The 12,042-nt window shown below is 41.6% G+C and overlaps 1 protein-coding gene across 2 annotated transcripts in view; it reads right to left on the reverse strand.

The window, feature by feature from the left end:
• Window positions 1-586: 586 nt before the first annotated feature.
• The window catches only part of MAP7D2 (MAP7 domain containing 2), a 103,208-nt gene continuing 91,752 nt past the window's right edge, over window positions 587-12,042 (reverse strand). For both annotated transcript variants that reach the window (XM_055338694.1, XM_055338693.1), the window contains 7 exons: window positions 11,675-11,900; window positions 10,554-10,658; window positions 9,456-9,512; window positions 8,932-9,010; window positions 8,080-8,266; window positions 5,031-5,307; window positions 587-2,080 (listed from right to left, as the gene is read on the reverse strand). In XM_055338694.1, coding sequence (XP_055194669.1) covers window positions 5,058-5,307; window positions 8,080-8,266; window positions 8,932-9,010; window positions 9,456-9,512; window positions 10,554-10,658; window positions 11,675-11,900 — 904 coding nt within the window. In that variant the 3' untranslated portion in view covers window positions 587-2,080; window positions 5,031-5,057. The remainder of the gene's footprint in view (window positions 2,081-5,030; window positions 5,308-8,079; window positions 8,267-8,931; window positions 9,011-9,455; window positions 9,513-10,553; window positions 10,659-11,674; window positions 11,901-12,042) is intronic.

Genomic DNA, 12,042 nt, shown 5'->3' on the forward strand with positions numbered 1-12,042 from the left:
CTGGCTTCAGAGATGGCAGGGCAGAAAGTTATCATGAGGGTTCCAACATTCCCATTCCAGTTCTGCCCTCTTGGCTCTTGGTCTTGGCTGATACTGTCTCTCAGGCTGTAGACAGGCCATGAATTAAACACACACACACACACACACACACACACACACACACACACACACACACACAGCTAGCCTGGGTTTTAGCTTACTGGAAAATAAGGATCACCATACCCATTATAATTTTGTTTAAATGCCAGATCACTATGTGGACTATTTTTGTGGATCGCACTAAGGTTAACTGTATCTTAGCTAGCTAGAATTCCCTCACATCAGTGGTATGAAAATACAGCAACTTTACTATACCTAGAAGTTCATCATGTCCTAGGGACAGCTCATCACTTAAGCTTATTTCCAGTTGGCTGCACTTGGAACTGACAACAGAGAAATTTTAATGAGTTTGACAGGGAAAGGACACCCACACAGGATTTTTGGTTTTTCTCCACATAGGTTTTAAAAAATTTGATTTGGTTTCAGAACATTTCTTCATTGAGCCTATAGAAACAAAACACTAGCAAGCCATCAGACTCTTCAATGAACATGTATTTCACATTAAACACAACGTACAAATCATGCAAATGGGGCATCACCATGGTCACAATGGTGCTGTGAGGTACAACAGATCACAACAAAACAAACAGCAAAATAAAGCTGTAAGAAAGATGGTGAGGCATTTTTTGAAAGTCAGACCATGCTATCATTTTCTGTGTGCTTGTCATAAAAGGGATTTTACCCTGATATTCATCAAGATCAATGGCACTGCATTACTGGAGGCATATATTTTATTGAATATATACACATACACAAACATACAGTTTCCATAACTAATGAAGTCTTAAATTGTAGCTGGTTTTAAAAGCACATGAACAAGATTACTATCGAGACTTCTTTTTATCTCCTGGTTGCAAACCTCAAAATTATGGATATTTTCCAAACTCTTTACTGTACAAGACAAAAAAAAAGTTTCAAAGAAGGTCATTTTAATCTGAAAGTCACATTTTACCACAAGAAATAAAATTAAGAAAACACATTATTATATGGCATGAAACACACGGATTATACATTCTAGCGTCATGTGTCCCCTGTTCAGATGTTTTTATGTTAAAGTCTTTAAAGTGACATATTAGGTCCAATTCAGGGCCCCCGTGTTCCAGAGCACTATCATTTTCACTTGTGCCTAGCTTCATTAGAGCAAACACAGGAGTAAACAAGGGCCCCAAGATCCAAGAGAAAAGCAATAGCAACAACATGAAAACCAACCACCTGTGCATGAGATACACAATTCATTTAAACTTCCTTTAGTCCAAAAGCCACTCGATGGCTTGGAGACTTTTAAAGGTGCAACAACAAGATTCTCGCTAGATTCATGTGCCCACATCTATAAGAAAATGCGTAAGTGAACAGAAATCATTCCACACTGCTTGTTTCCTTAATCAACCAGACTTATTCTGTTAGGTCCCCAAGGAGTAATGTGGGGCAAACATTTTACAGGTGGCTAAGCTTAATAATAAAAAAAGCCTCTTGATAGTAACTTCCAACAAAGAAATCCCAGAGAAGGGGGAAAACCTTCTGGAATTTCTTCTTCTAAACACAGGGAAATAAGCAGCCCAAGTTTGGTATATATGCTTAAGTAGAGTCTGGGTTAATGTCTAGAATATTTACAGGAAAAGACATCTACATGTTTATGTACTCCAACTTTGGGAATAAGAACAGCTATAAGGTGAATTTCCAACACAGAATCACCTGGGTTATTCAGAGGTTCACTATGATAATAAAGTAGTACAAGAAGCACTTTATCAGCAGCTGAAGCTCATAAATAGAACTGTAACATGAAACTTTGCTAAAGCCCAACGAGGCCAATGTTTCAAGATTTCTACCAAGAGTGGTCGGTGTTTGACATACTAACTAGGAATACAGTTACATTTTGATCTAATAATTTGGAATCCGATGATTTAGGACAATAGGAGCTTCTTCAGAGGACCGGCAGCTCGGATTTGACTACCAGCAGCTTCATGGGTTCTCCAAACACCACCTGTGTCAATTCAAAAACAAAACCAGGTGAGATGAATGAAAAGACCACAATGTATCTATTCTCTTTCACTAAAATGATCACACTGTCTGGGACTTTCTACCCCCTTGGTAATGATATTTTCCTTGGCTCATATAGTATCATTCAATTGAAGTGCAACAGCATTTTGGGTAGGACTACTCTATTAGGTGACTGTCCAAAAACCTGTAGGATGCTAATATCCCAAACTCTGCTTTCCTAATATCAGTGCCGCCCCCAACGCCTGTGACAACAAAAACCCCCAACAAACTCCCCCACAATAAAAAATCTTAAAAACACATTTTGAGATTTCAGAGAACTTATTTTAAGAAGCCAAATGCAGTCAAAACAAGCAACTAACACATGCTTATTTATGTTTATTTCTATACCATTTTTATTTTTTAAAGTTTTTATTTTAATTCAGTTAACACGGTGTACTATTCGTTTAAAGTGTACATTCATTTGGGGAATATAAAAAATAGTGAAAGGGAATAAAGGGGAAAGGAGAAAAAATGAGTGGGAAATATCAGAAAGGGAGACAGAACATGAGAAACTCCTAACTCTGGGAAACGAACTAGGGGTGGGGTAAGGGGAGGTGGGCGGGGGATGGGGGTGACTAGGTGACAGGCACTGAGAGGGGCACTTGATGGGATGAGCACTGGGTGTTATTCTATATGTTGGCAAATTGAATACCAATAAAAATAAATTTATTAAAAAAGTGTACAATATAGTGATTCAATGCTTCCATGCAACACCCAGTGCTGGTCACAAGTGTACTCCTTCATCCCCATCACCTAAACCATCCCCCCCACCTCCTCTCTGGTAACCAGCAGTTTGCTCTCTAGAGCTAAGAGTCTGTTTCTTGGTTTGCTTCTTTTTTTTTCCTTTTGTCTGTCTGTTTTCTTAATTTCCACATATGATGAAAATCATATGGTATTTGTCTTTCTCTTACTGATTAATTTGACTTAGCATAATACTCTCTAGGAACATGGTTTATTCTAAAACTACCTGCCATGCATACCCTTTCATGTGTGAAAGGGCCACAACTTCTTTCCCAAGAGCCAAGAGAGGTGAACTATTAAGATGTACTGTCTACAGCTGACAGCTGAGCACAGGAAGATGTACACAAAATACAGTGACCCTGGTCATGTGGTCTCCTCAACCTGTTTCCTCATTTGATTTTAAGTAATCTCTGCACCCAACATGGGGCTCAAACTCATGACCCTGAGATCAAGAGTCGCATGCTCCTCCAACTGACCCAGGCAGGTGCCCCAAAATAGACCTTAATATTCTTTTTAGTAGGCTCTATGCTCAACGTGGGGCTTGAACTCACAAACCCATGATCAAGAGCTGCATGCTCCTCTGACTGAACTGGCCAGGCATCTTATGTTTCCTCATTCGAGAAACAGAAAGGTTGGACTATATCCTATCAGGCATTGAAGTTCTGTTATAGGAGTGGAACGTAAGAGACTCTTAACCATAGGAAACAAACTGAAGGCTGCTGGAGGTGGCATAGGTGGGGGATGCGGTAACTGGGTGATGGGCATTAAGGAGCGCTTGATATATTGAGCACCAGGTGTTATATGCAACTGATGAATAACTGAACTCTACCTCTGAAACTAATGATATACTATATGTTAATTAACTGAATTTAAATAAAGTTAAAAAAAGAAAGTGAGAGTGTGCTGAGAATATAAAAATGTTTTGAAGACTCTAAAATGGGAAGACAATTGGAATTAAGTTTTGAAAGGATTTAATGATAGATTGTAATTATGTTTTCATCATCAAAATCAAGCCCCAAACTGAAGTAAATCCAATGTGAGGTATATACAACTAAGTCCCATAAATTCAGTGTTTAAAACCCACTTTTGCAAGAAAAAATGCCAAAGGTGAGGAACAAAAGCTCCAGGACACAAACTTCAGTTCTCCATCCTCCCACTCCTTCTGATGTGACCCAAGATTAAATGTTTGCTTTAAAAGATTCCAGAATGGGTTAACAAAATAGTGAACATTTGGCCCAATGCTCATCACTGTATATAAATGACTGTAGATAGAATGTGGGATGTCACTGAGTAAAAGTAGGGGAGAAATTCATTTTATTAATATCACCATGCACCACTATTACAGCATTTTCTCTTTGCCTCTAAAAATGGTGCTACTCCATATAGATGCCTGATCAAACTTTCAGAAGTACTCTCAACATACACACCCATCCACAAACCCCAAACAGCAAGAGCAGGCATGGTGGGGTGTGGCACTAAAGGCTCTCATACAAAGGATTTACTTGAATCCATCTCAATTATTATGTGTGTGCTGCAGTATATACTATATATAGGTTTTCCTCCTATCTGAAAGAATGTTTCTATGAAACCTCTTGTACCATGGCGTAAGGTGAAGAGGCAATTACCACTAACTTACATGAAAAAAATTTTGAGTATCTCCAGACCCCAAAAATAACCTCTTAGGCTTTTCTGATACCTTAGAACACATCTTGCTAATGGATGTGCAAAATAAATGGAGAGAAAGCACAGATGCTCACACACAGTGCAGAGCTATGGCAGCTGAATGCTGAGGGCAGTTCTCAGGAAGGAGCTTGGTGGAGCCACTTTGCTCAGGGCACATGCTGCTTCTCTAACAGCTGGCTCCAAGACAAACACTGAATACAATTTTCACATTTTGTCTTTTTTTGTAAAAGTGAAACCCCTCTTTGGATTACCTTCAGTTAATGTAAACTGGTACTAATGTAGATCTTTCATAAACTACATTTGGCATAGTGTGAACTTTTGAAAAACGGGTGATACCTGTATTGATATTCACGTTTGTATTTTTCAAATAAACCTGACCATCCAAGAGACTGAGTGATGTTTCTCCCACCTTCACAAACCCCAGTTGGAGAAGTATAGATTTAGACTATAATTAAAAGACTGTACAGTACCTTTCACTAAAGAGATGGATGTATTTGTCAACAGAAGGTGTTCAGAGTATTTTCTTGGCCAGGACTGTTAAATCCTTCAATCAGGTTTTTGTTACAGTCATCCAGGCTGAGATTCTCACTGGATCGCTTGGGGTACATGGGGGGGCCAGTGAAATCTAAGAGATCTTGAAGAGCTCGGGCATTACCAGTTCCATTTTGGTCCAGAGACACCCCAGGAATCATTTCACTTACTGGTGAAAATTCCGGGATAGAGATAAGCTCTTCCTTCGAAACAGGACTGGAATGTGGAGGTGGGAGGGCAGGAAAGGAGAGAGGTAGAGAAAGAGGCAAAAATTAATTCTATTTGTGATATTTTGTTATACTACCTTTCTAGAGAAGATGGATTTAGAGCCAGAGCTGGTGTGAAACATACTACAAAAAATACAAGTTAGTTCAACTCTGAGACACTGATAGACGCAAGGCCCCCATGAGGAGAACAAGGGAAGTGGACTGAGTAGGGCTGTGAAGGCCAAGCTCACACTGCCCACAGGAAATAAGAAAATAAAATCCACAGGCAGACCAGCACTCTACCGCAGAGAAGACAACCACTTTCAAAACCTTCAAAATGGGAAAACCAAATAGAAAGCAAATGCTAGAAGTTAAAACTGAGAAGAGGAAGGGCCCTAATCAGCACTGGGGCTCCTGGTCCTGCTTTTCTCTAGCAGTACCACCTTGGACAAGCTGCTTTTTGTCCCCTGGCTCCAGTTTCCTCTGCTGTACAATGGGGTGAACAATCATTTCTTCCTACCAGGCTCCTGTGAGAGTGATGTGATCATACTGAGGAAGTCTGTGTGGAGCCACCTGCAGTTAAGTGTTCAGTTTAGGTGGGAGGCATTGTGAACATGGACCCCACCATCTATCCAGTCACCTGCAGAGCAAATCTCTTCCATCTTCCCTCTCTAAAGTGAGAGCCCACTCCACCCACCCTGACTTATCCAGCTCCTGCCCAGCAGGCCTGGCTCGCTCTCTCTTCAACCTAGAGATAGAAGAAGTTTCATAGCTGTGTCAACCACAGGCCTAGCTCAGATGAGTGGTGGGCTGGAATGTGAGGTCCCATCATTCAGTCCTTCTTATGAGCCACAGTAAGGCTGCTGCCAGGCTCGACTGTTCTTCCTTTATACGACCTAAGAGAAGAATCTATAAAAAACCGTGGAACTGAAAAAACTCAGAAAATCCATTTCCCTCATACTCAGCCTAGTTAAGGGGCAGTAGCAGATCTAACACCACTTCTGGTGGCCGGAGCCTGGGCAAACTGCCCCATTAGCAGAAACACCCACCCCATCTCCACCTCACCTTGCCTCCTTTCCCTGGGTTTAAACAGCTGGTCAGAGTGTGGGGAGGAGAAACGTCACAAGCTTGGGTACAACCTCCAGGAGTCATCTCTCTCTAAATGCAGAGGTGGCTAGAGGAAAACTCGGAGCACACACAAAGCCCCTTTACTTTCTTGAACCCTGGCTGATGCTGTGTCTTATCCCCTTTCCCACTCCAAGAGACATAAAGAAAAAGCAGATATAGGCTCAACATGAGGTGGGGGCAGAGATGTTGTGCTAATATTTAAGATGCCTCAGCTGTTTTTCCCCAGGGGCTGAGGAGAGGGAGACTGGAGGCAAGGGCTGTCTCTGTAGAATTTGCTCTAGTGGTCACAAGGAGCTGGACCCAGGGTTTTTACATATCTGGCTCAAGGCCAGAGTGCACAAGTTGGGATATTTACAATCACTGTGCCCTAGGAAAGACCCATCCTCTCCAGATGAAGCTGAGAATTTGCAGCCAAGGAGAGAAGGGTAAGCTCTGGCCTGCTGGAGCTCTGACAGAACTTTGCAAAATGCCGTCGCTGCCGCCTGACTCAGCTGCCCCCACTCAACTGCCCTGCCCAAGACTCTCCATTTCAGTGTCTCTGCTCCAACCACATGCTAATTGAATTCTTTTATCTAGGATCATTTTGCCAGGTGGTATTATCCACAAACACATCAGTTTAAGAATTCCTTAAGATTTTAGTATCTGAAAGCAAATTAGATCCTTTATCAAGTCTCCAATGACAAGTTTCTTTAACATGAGACACTGGACACTGAGTCCTGCTGGTATTCTACTTGGGTCCTCTTGGGTGCACCCATCTGCCAGCTGCAGAGCAAGCAGACTGCTGGTAGCTCATACCTGCCACTCTTTCTCTGGACAACTGCCTTTGGCTACTCGGACCCCTATGCCCACAGAAGTTATAACTGCATCCCCCACCTTGGGTGACCACACTCAATGACTGATGGATACAGTGGCACAAAGGCTGCCTCCCTTAATCAGACCACTCTGGTGGAAATTCATCCTCCAGAGTTCCTGTAGGATTACCTAAAACAGAATCTTTGCTTTTTTTTTTTTCAGGTTTATCTCTATTTATTGTTTTCAAAACAAAACTAAAAATCACCATTCAAAATCTCTGAGAAGAGTGCTCAGCTCAATCACAGTTAAAAGCTTTATATAATTTGCAGCCAGAACATCATGGACTGGTGGTCACCAATGAGAGTTTCTGGCATGGCCCAGACATGGCCCCGGGAGCCCCAGCACTTCCCCCAACCCCATCCTGCTTCCTATCCTACACTTGTTCCAGAGAATTCTCCCTATAAATCCCATGCTTTAGAATACTTGTCACATGCTCTACTTATTTTTAAAAAATATTTATTTTAAAGAAAGAGAACATGCATGTGTACAAGTGGGGGGAAGGACAGAGGGAGAGAATCTTCAGACTCCCTGCTGAGTGAAGAGCTGGACATGGGGCTTGATCCCGCAACCCATGAGATCATGAACTGAGCTGAAACCAAGACTTGAATGCTCAACCCACTGAGCCACCCAGGCACCCCTCCTAGGCTCTACTTCTAAGGAACCGGACCAAAGACTCTAATAAACCACTGATAGCTTTCCTGAATGGCAACCAAACCTACTTTAGTTGATTCATGTGTGTAAAAGATGAAAAAAATCAACAAAGAGGCAGTGATCAACAAACATTGAAAATAAATCAACTTACCTCACATCCATAGACTGAACTTCTTCAGTTGAATCATCCAGACTGTTTGATTTCCCATCAATGGTGTCCAGATGAATAAGTCCCCCAACTGGTTTAAGCCCATTAGAGAAAATGTCTCGGGGAAAAGTTTCTGGTGCAGTACGCCCCACACCATTAACTTCCTGGCAGGTGTTTAATCCATTTATTTCTGATTGAGAACACAAAGTCATTCTGTTAACCATAAAATATCCAGAACAATGAAATAACTGTTTTACCAACAGTATTGCACTGTTTTGCAAAAAGAACCCCATGCCATCAGCATCACACAGGGAAAAGAAGACTAATGACTTCATCAGTGTCTGTGCAGGACTCATGACCCACCCAGGAGGCTTGGTGTCATATACTGTACAGGTCCCCAGGTTCTGCAAAGTGTTTTCTTGAGCCCCAAGGCAAAGGAGAGATAGAGTGCCTCTGAGATGGACACGCCCTTCTGACATTGGCTGCCATGGTATATACACAGCTAAGGAGTTTTAAGTATACTCGAGAGAGAAGAGCTGGACTGGCCGGAAGTCTAGAAGATAGGAGAAACCACTGTAGTATAGCAGAGTCAGTTCTGAATAGAACCTGACCAGCTGGTAAGCTCCCTGGAAAGTAGCATGGGCCAGCAGGTGGCCAGCTTTCTGTGCTGGGACTATTAGAGTACCACTTTCTGAATGGACCTGACAGAACTGTGGTGGACATGAAGACTCCCCCAGCAGGGAAACTACACAGTCCCCTTCCAGCAATAACACTCTGAAGACCCACAGGTGCTTGCCCCCCATAGGAAGGGCTATGCTGAAAGGAAGGAACCAAAGAACCAGTTCTCATACTCACCTATTTTGTTCGGGACAACTGGTTTTGTCTTATTTTCCACACACACAGCAGAATGAAGCTCCACCTTTGGGTCTTCCTTCTGAAAACAAATACAGGGAAGGAAGACTTTACACAGAAAGACAGGTGCTTCTGAAAAGCACCAAAGGATATTTGGAACTATGCTGAGCCATCTGCCTGTTCCATGGTAATTCTTGGAGTCTTCTGAGCTTATTACAAATCAGCTGTTTCCCTTATTAATATGTCACCAGTTTCTGTTTTATTCAGGGACTACTGTGCCTCTCTCTGCATGCCTACACCCACTTATTGGAGGAAATTTTTCATTACCACCCTGTCTCTGAAACTCCTCTCTTAGACTTCTCTTTCCTTCCAGGTACTGACAGCTTCCTTAATCTAGCCAGGAACAAAGTAGGAAGAGTTCAACTTTTCTGGCTGTTCCTCTGCAAGACCTACAATCCCACTGAATGTACTGTGCCATTCTTTTCTTCTCAGTCCATAAATTATCAAAATGGCACTGAACACCCTACCTTCACTTCTGGAGACACATCACTCTTCCTTGTTCTCTTCATGATTTCATCAATTCTCTAGAAACCAAAAAGAACCAGGTAAAAGGTCTATAATATCAAATACATATAAAAGCAGTTGGTTCTCAAAAAAAAGCAGTTGGTTCTATATGCAATTTAATGTCAGAAAACTTGTAAAAGAGAAACATCAGCAGAGGATAATGAGTACAGAAAGGTTTTCCATCAGTTTTGCAGATATACACCTCTGCCCTATGAACAAAGTCAGATGCTTGGGAAGTGAAATAGTAACCAGAATCAATGGTTTGTACCCCATCTTTTTCCTTCCTCTCCTTAGACTATCTGAAAATCAACAAATCACCATCTGTCACTCTAGAGGACCACCCTAGAGAAAGTGAAGCTGAGGTGCAGGTCAGAAGGGGAGGCCAGAGATTGGTCTCCTAGCTCTCAGGCTTAAAGTAGTACAAAGTCTGGGCTGGATCTAGGACACCATGGGAATGGAGCTTTATAATCAGCCTCCTTAAACCCAACTTTATCCCTAATTACATTAAATGTAAATAGATGAAACACTCCAATGAAAAGACAGACTATCAAATTGGATTAAAACAAGTCCTAACTATATGCTGTTTACAGGAGATTCTTACAAGGACACATAGGTTCAAAGTAAAAGGATGGAAAAAATATTTACCATATAAACACTAATCATAAAAAGGCTGATAAAGTGGACTTTAAGACAATTATTACTGGAGATAAAGATATATTAGCAATAAAGGGGGTCAATTCAACAGGAAAATTTAATAATCTGAAATATGTATTTACCTAACAGCAGAGTTTCAAAAACATAAAACAAAAGTTGGTAAGAACTGGAAGGAGAAATGGATAAATCCATAATCACAGATGGAGCTTTTAACATTCTTCTCTCAGTTACTAATAGAACAAGGTGACAGAAAACCAATGGAGATACTGAAGATTTGAACAGCACTACCAACAAACTTGACCTAATTAGACAATTTTAAGATCCCTCTACCCAACAACTACAGAACAGAACTGGATTCATTTCCTATTCTTGCCTCACCCTAACTCCTCCTGATCCTTAGCTCTTACCTTCTTCCTCTCCAGTCGCTCCTGCTCAATCTGCAGCATGATCTGTTCTCTTTCTAGACGCATTTGTTTAGCTGCCTCCTGGGCCTTTGCTTCTGCTGCTTCCTTCTGACAGAAACAGGTAAACCAAGGCACAGACTTTATTAAGCTGAGAAAGCACTGTAGTGGGATTCCTTGGGATATGCACATGTTCTTCCACATTATCATCTACTTCAAAGTGGATATTGTTCTCAATATTCAGTGTGGATTTACACAGCCTGCTTTATGACACAGAGACATCCCAGGCCTCACTCACATAGCGTCAGTCCATCATGCAAATTACCTGCAGATAATTCCAGTACTGCCTGCCAAGGTCTTCCTGTGTCTGAGAGCAGTCTCCTATGGCCAGGAGTTTCAGAAACTTTTTTCTTTTAAATATTTTATTTATATATATTTTATTATTTATATGTATTATTTACCTATTAGAGAGTGTGTGTGCATGGAAGTTGGGGGAGGGGCAAGAGCAGAGGGAGAGGAAGAGGGAAAGAATCCCAAGCATACTCCATACTAAGGATGGAGCCTGATGTGGGGCTCGATCCCATGACACCAAGACCACAACTGGAGCTGAAACCAAGAGCTGAACGCCCAACTAACTGAGCCACACAGGTGCCCCAGGAGTTTCAGAAATTTAATTCCCCAAGGAATGACCTATAGCCATGAGAGGCAGGAGTTGACAAATAATCCAGTTTACTCAATCCTCAGAGGGACCATTCTAAGGCATATTCCACAGTTTCTTAGAGTCCCAAAGGAACTAACTCCCAGTGGTCCATAGTAAGCTACTCATTGGTGCACGTACACTGGCATTCCCCTCACTTCCCTACCAGTTTCCTGAGATCTTATCCCAAATAAAGTACTGGCATCCAAATTCTCATCCTAGGGTCTACCTTTTGGGGAATGTGAACTGACATACAGCAAACATTACAAAATTCACTTTTATTGCCCAAAGTAACTCATACTTAATAACCAGTCTTGTTAGTTTAAGAAAAAACTTCAAGTAAGTATTATGAGTCATTCAAATTTAACTAATTTTACCTAATACTAACTAAACCCCTTAAGGAGAGTCCATATGAAGAGTCATACAGTACCTGCTTTTCAATCATGGCTTTTTCTTGCTTCTCCTTTTCTTGTTTTTCCTTTTCTTGCTCTTCTTTAAGTAACAGCTCCTCCTTGGCCTTTCTCTTAGCCTCCTCTTCTGCCTTTCTTTTTTCTTCCTCTTCCTGCCGCTTCTTTTCTTCTTCCTGCTTACGGGCTTCCTCTTCTAGGCGAAGTCTTTCCTCCTCTGCCTTTCTTTTCAATTCCTCTCTCTCCAGCCTTTTGAGAACATAACTGTTGTTAGGAGATGATGACATGCTCAAAAGCCAAACTGCTAAAGAACTGTGTGTGCTGACAGGAGAACATAAGGCACAACATAGTTACAGACATGTGCACTTGAATTAGTATCCACTCAAGAAAC

This window comes from Nyctereutes procyonoides, unplaced genomic scaffold, assembly GCF_905146905.1.
Source record: "Nyctereutes procyonoides isolate TBG_1078 unplaced genomic scaffold, NYPRO_anot_genome, whole genome shotgun sequence".
NCBI classification, from domain to species: domain Eukaryota; kingdom Metazoa; phylum Chordata; class Mammalia; order Carnivora; family Canidae; genus Nyctereutes; species Nyctereutes procyonoides.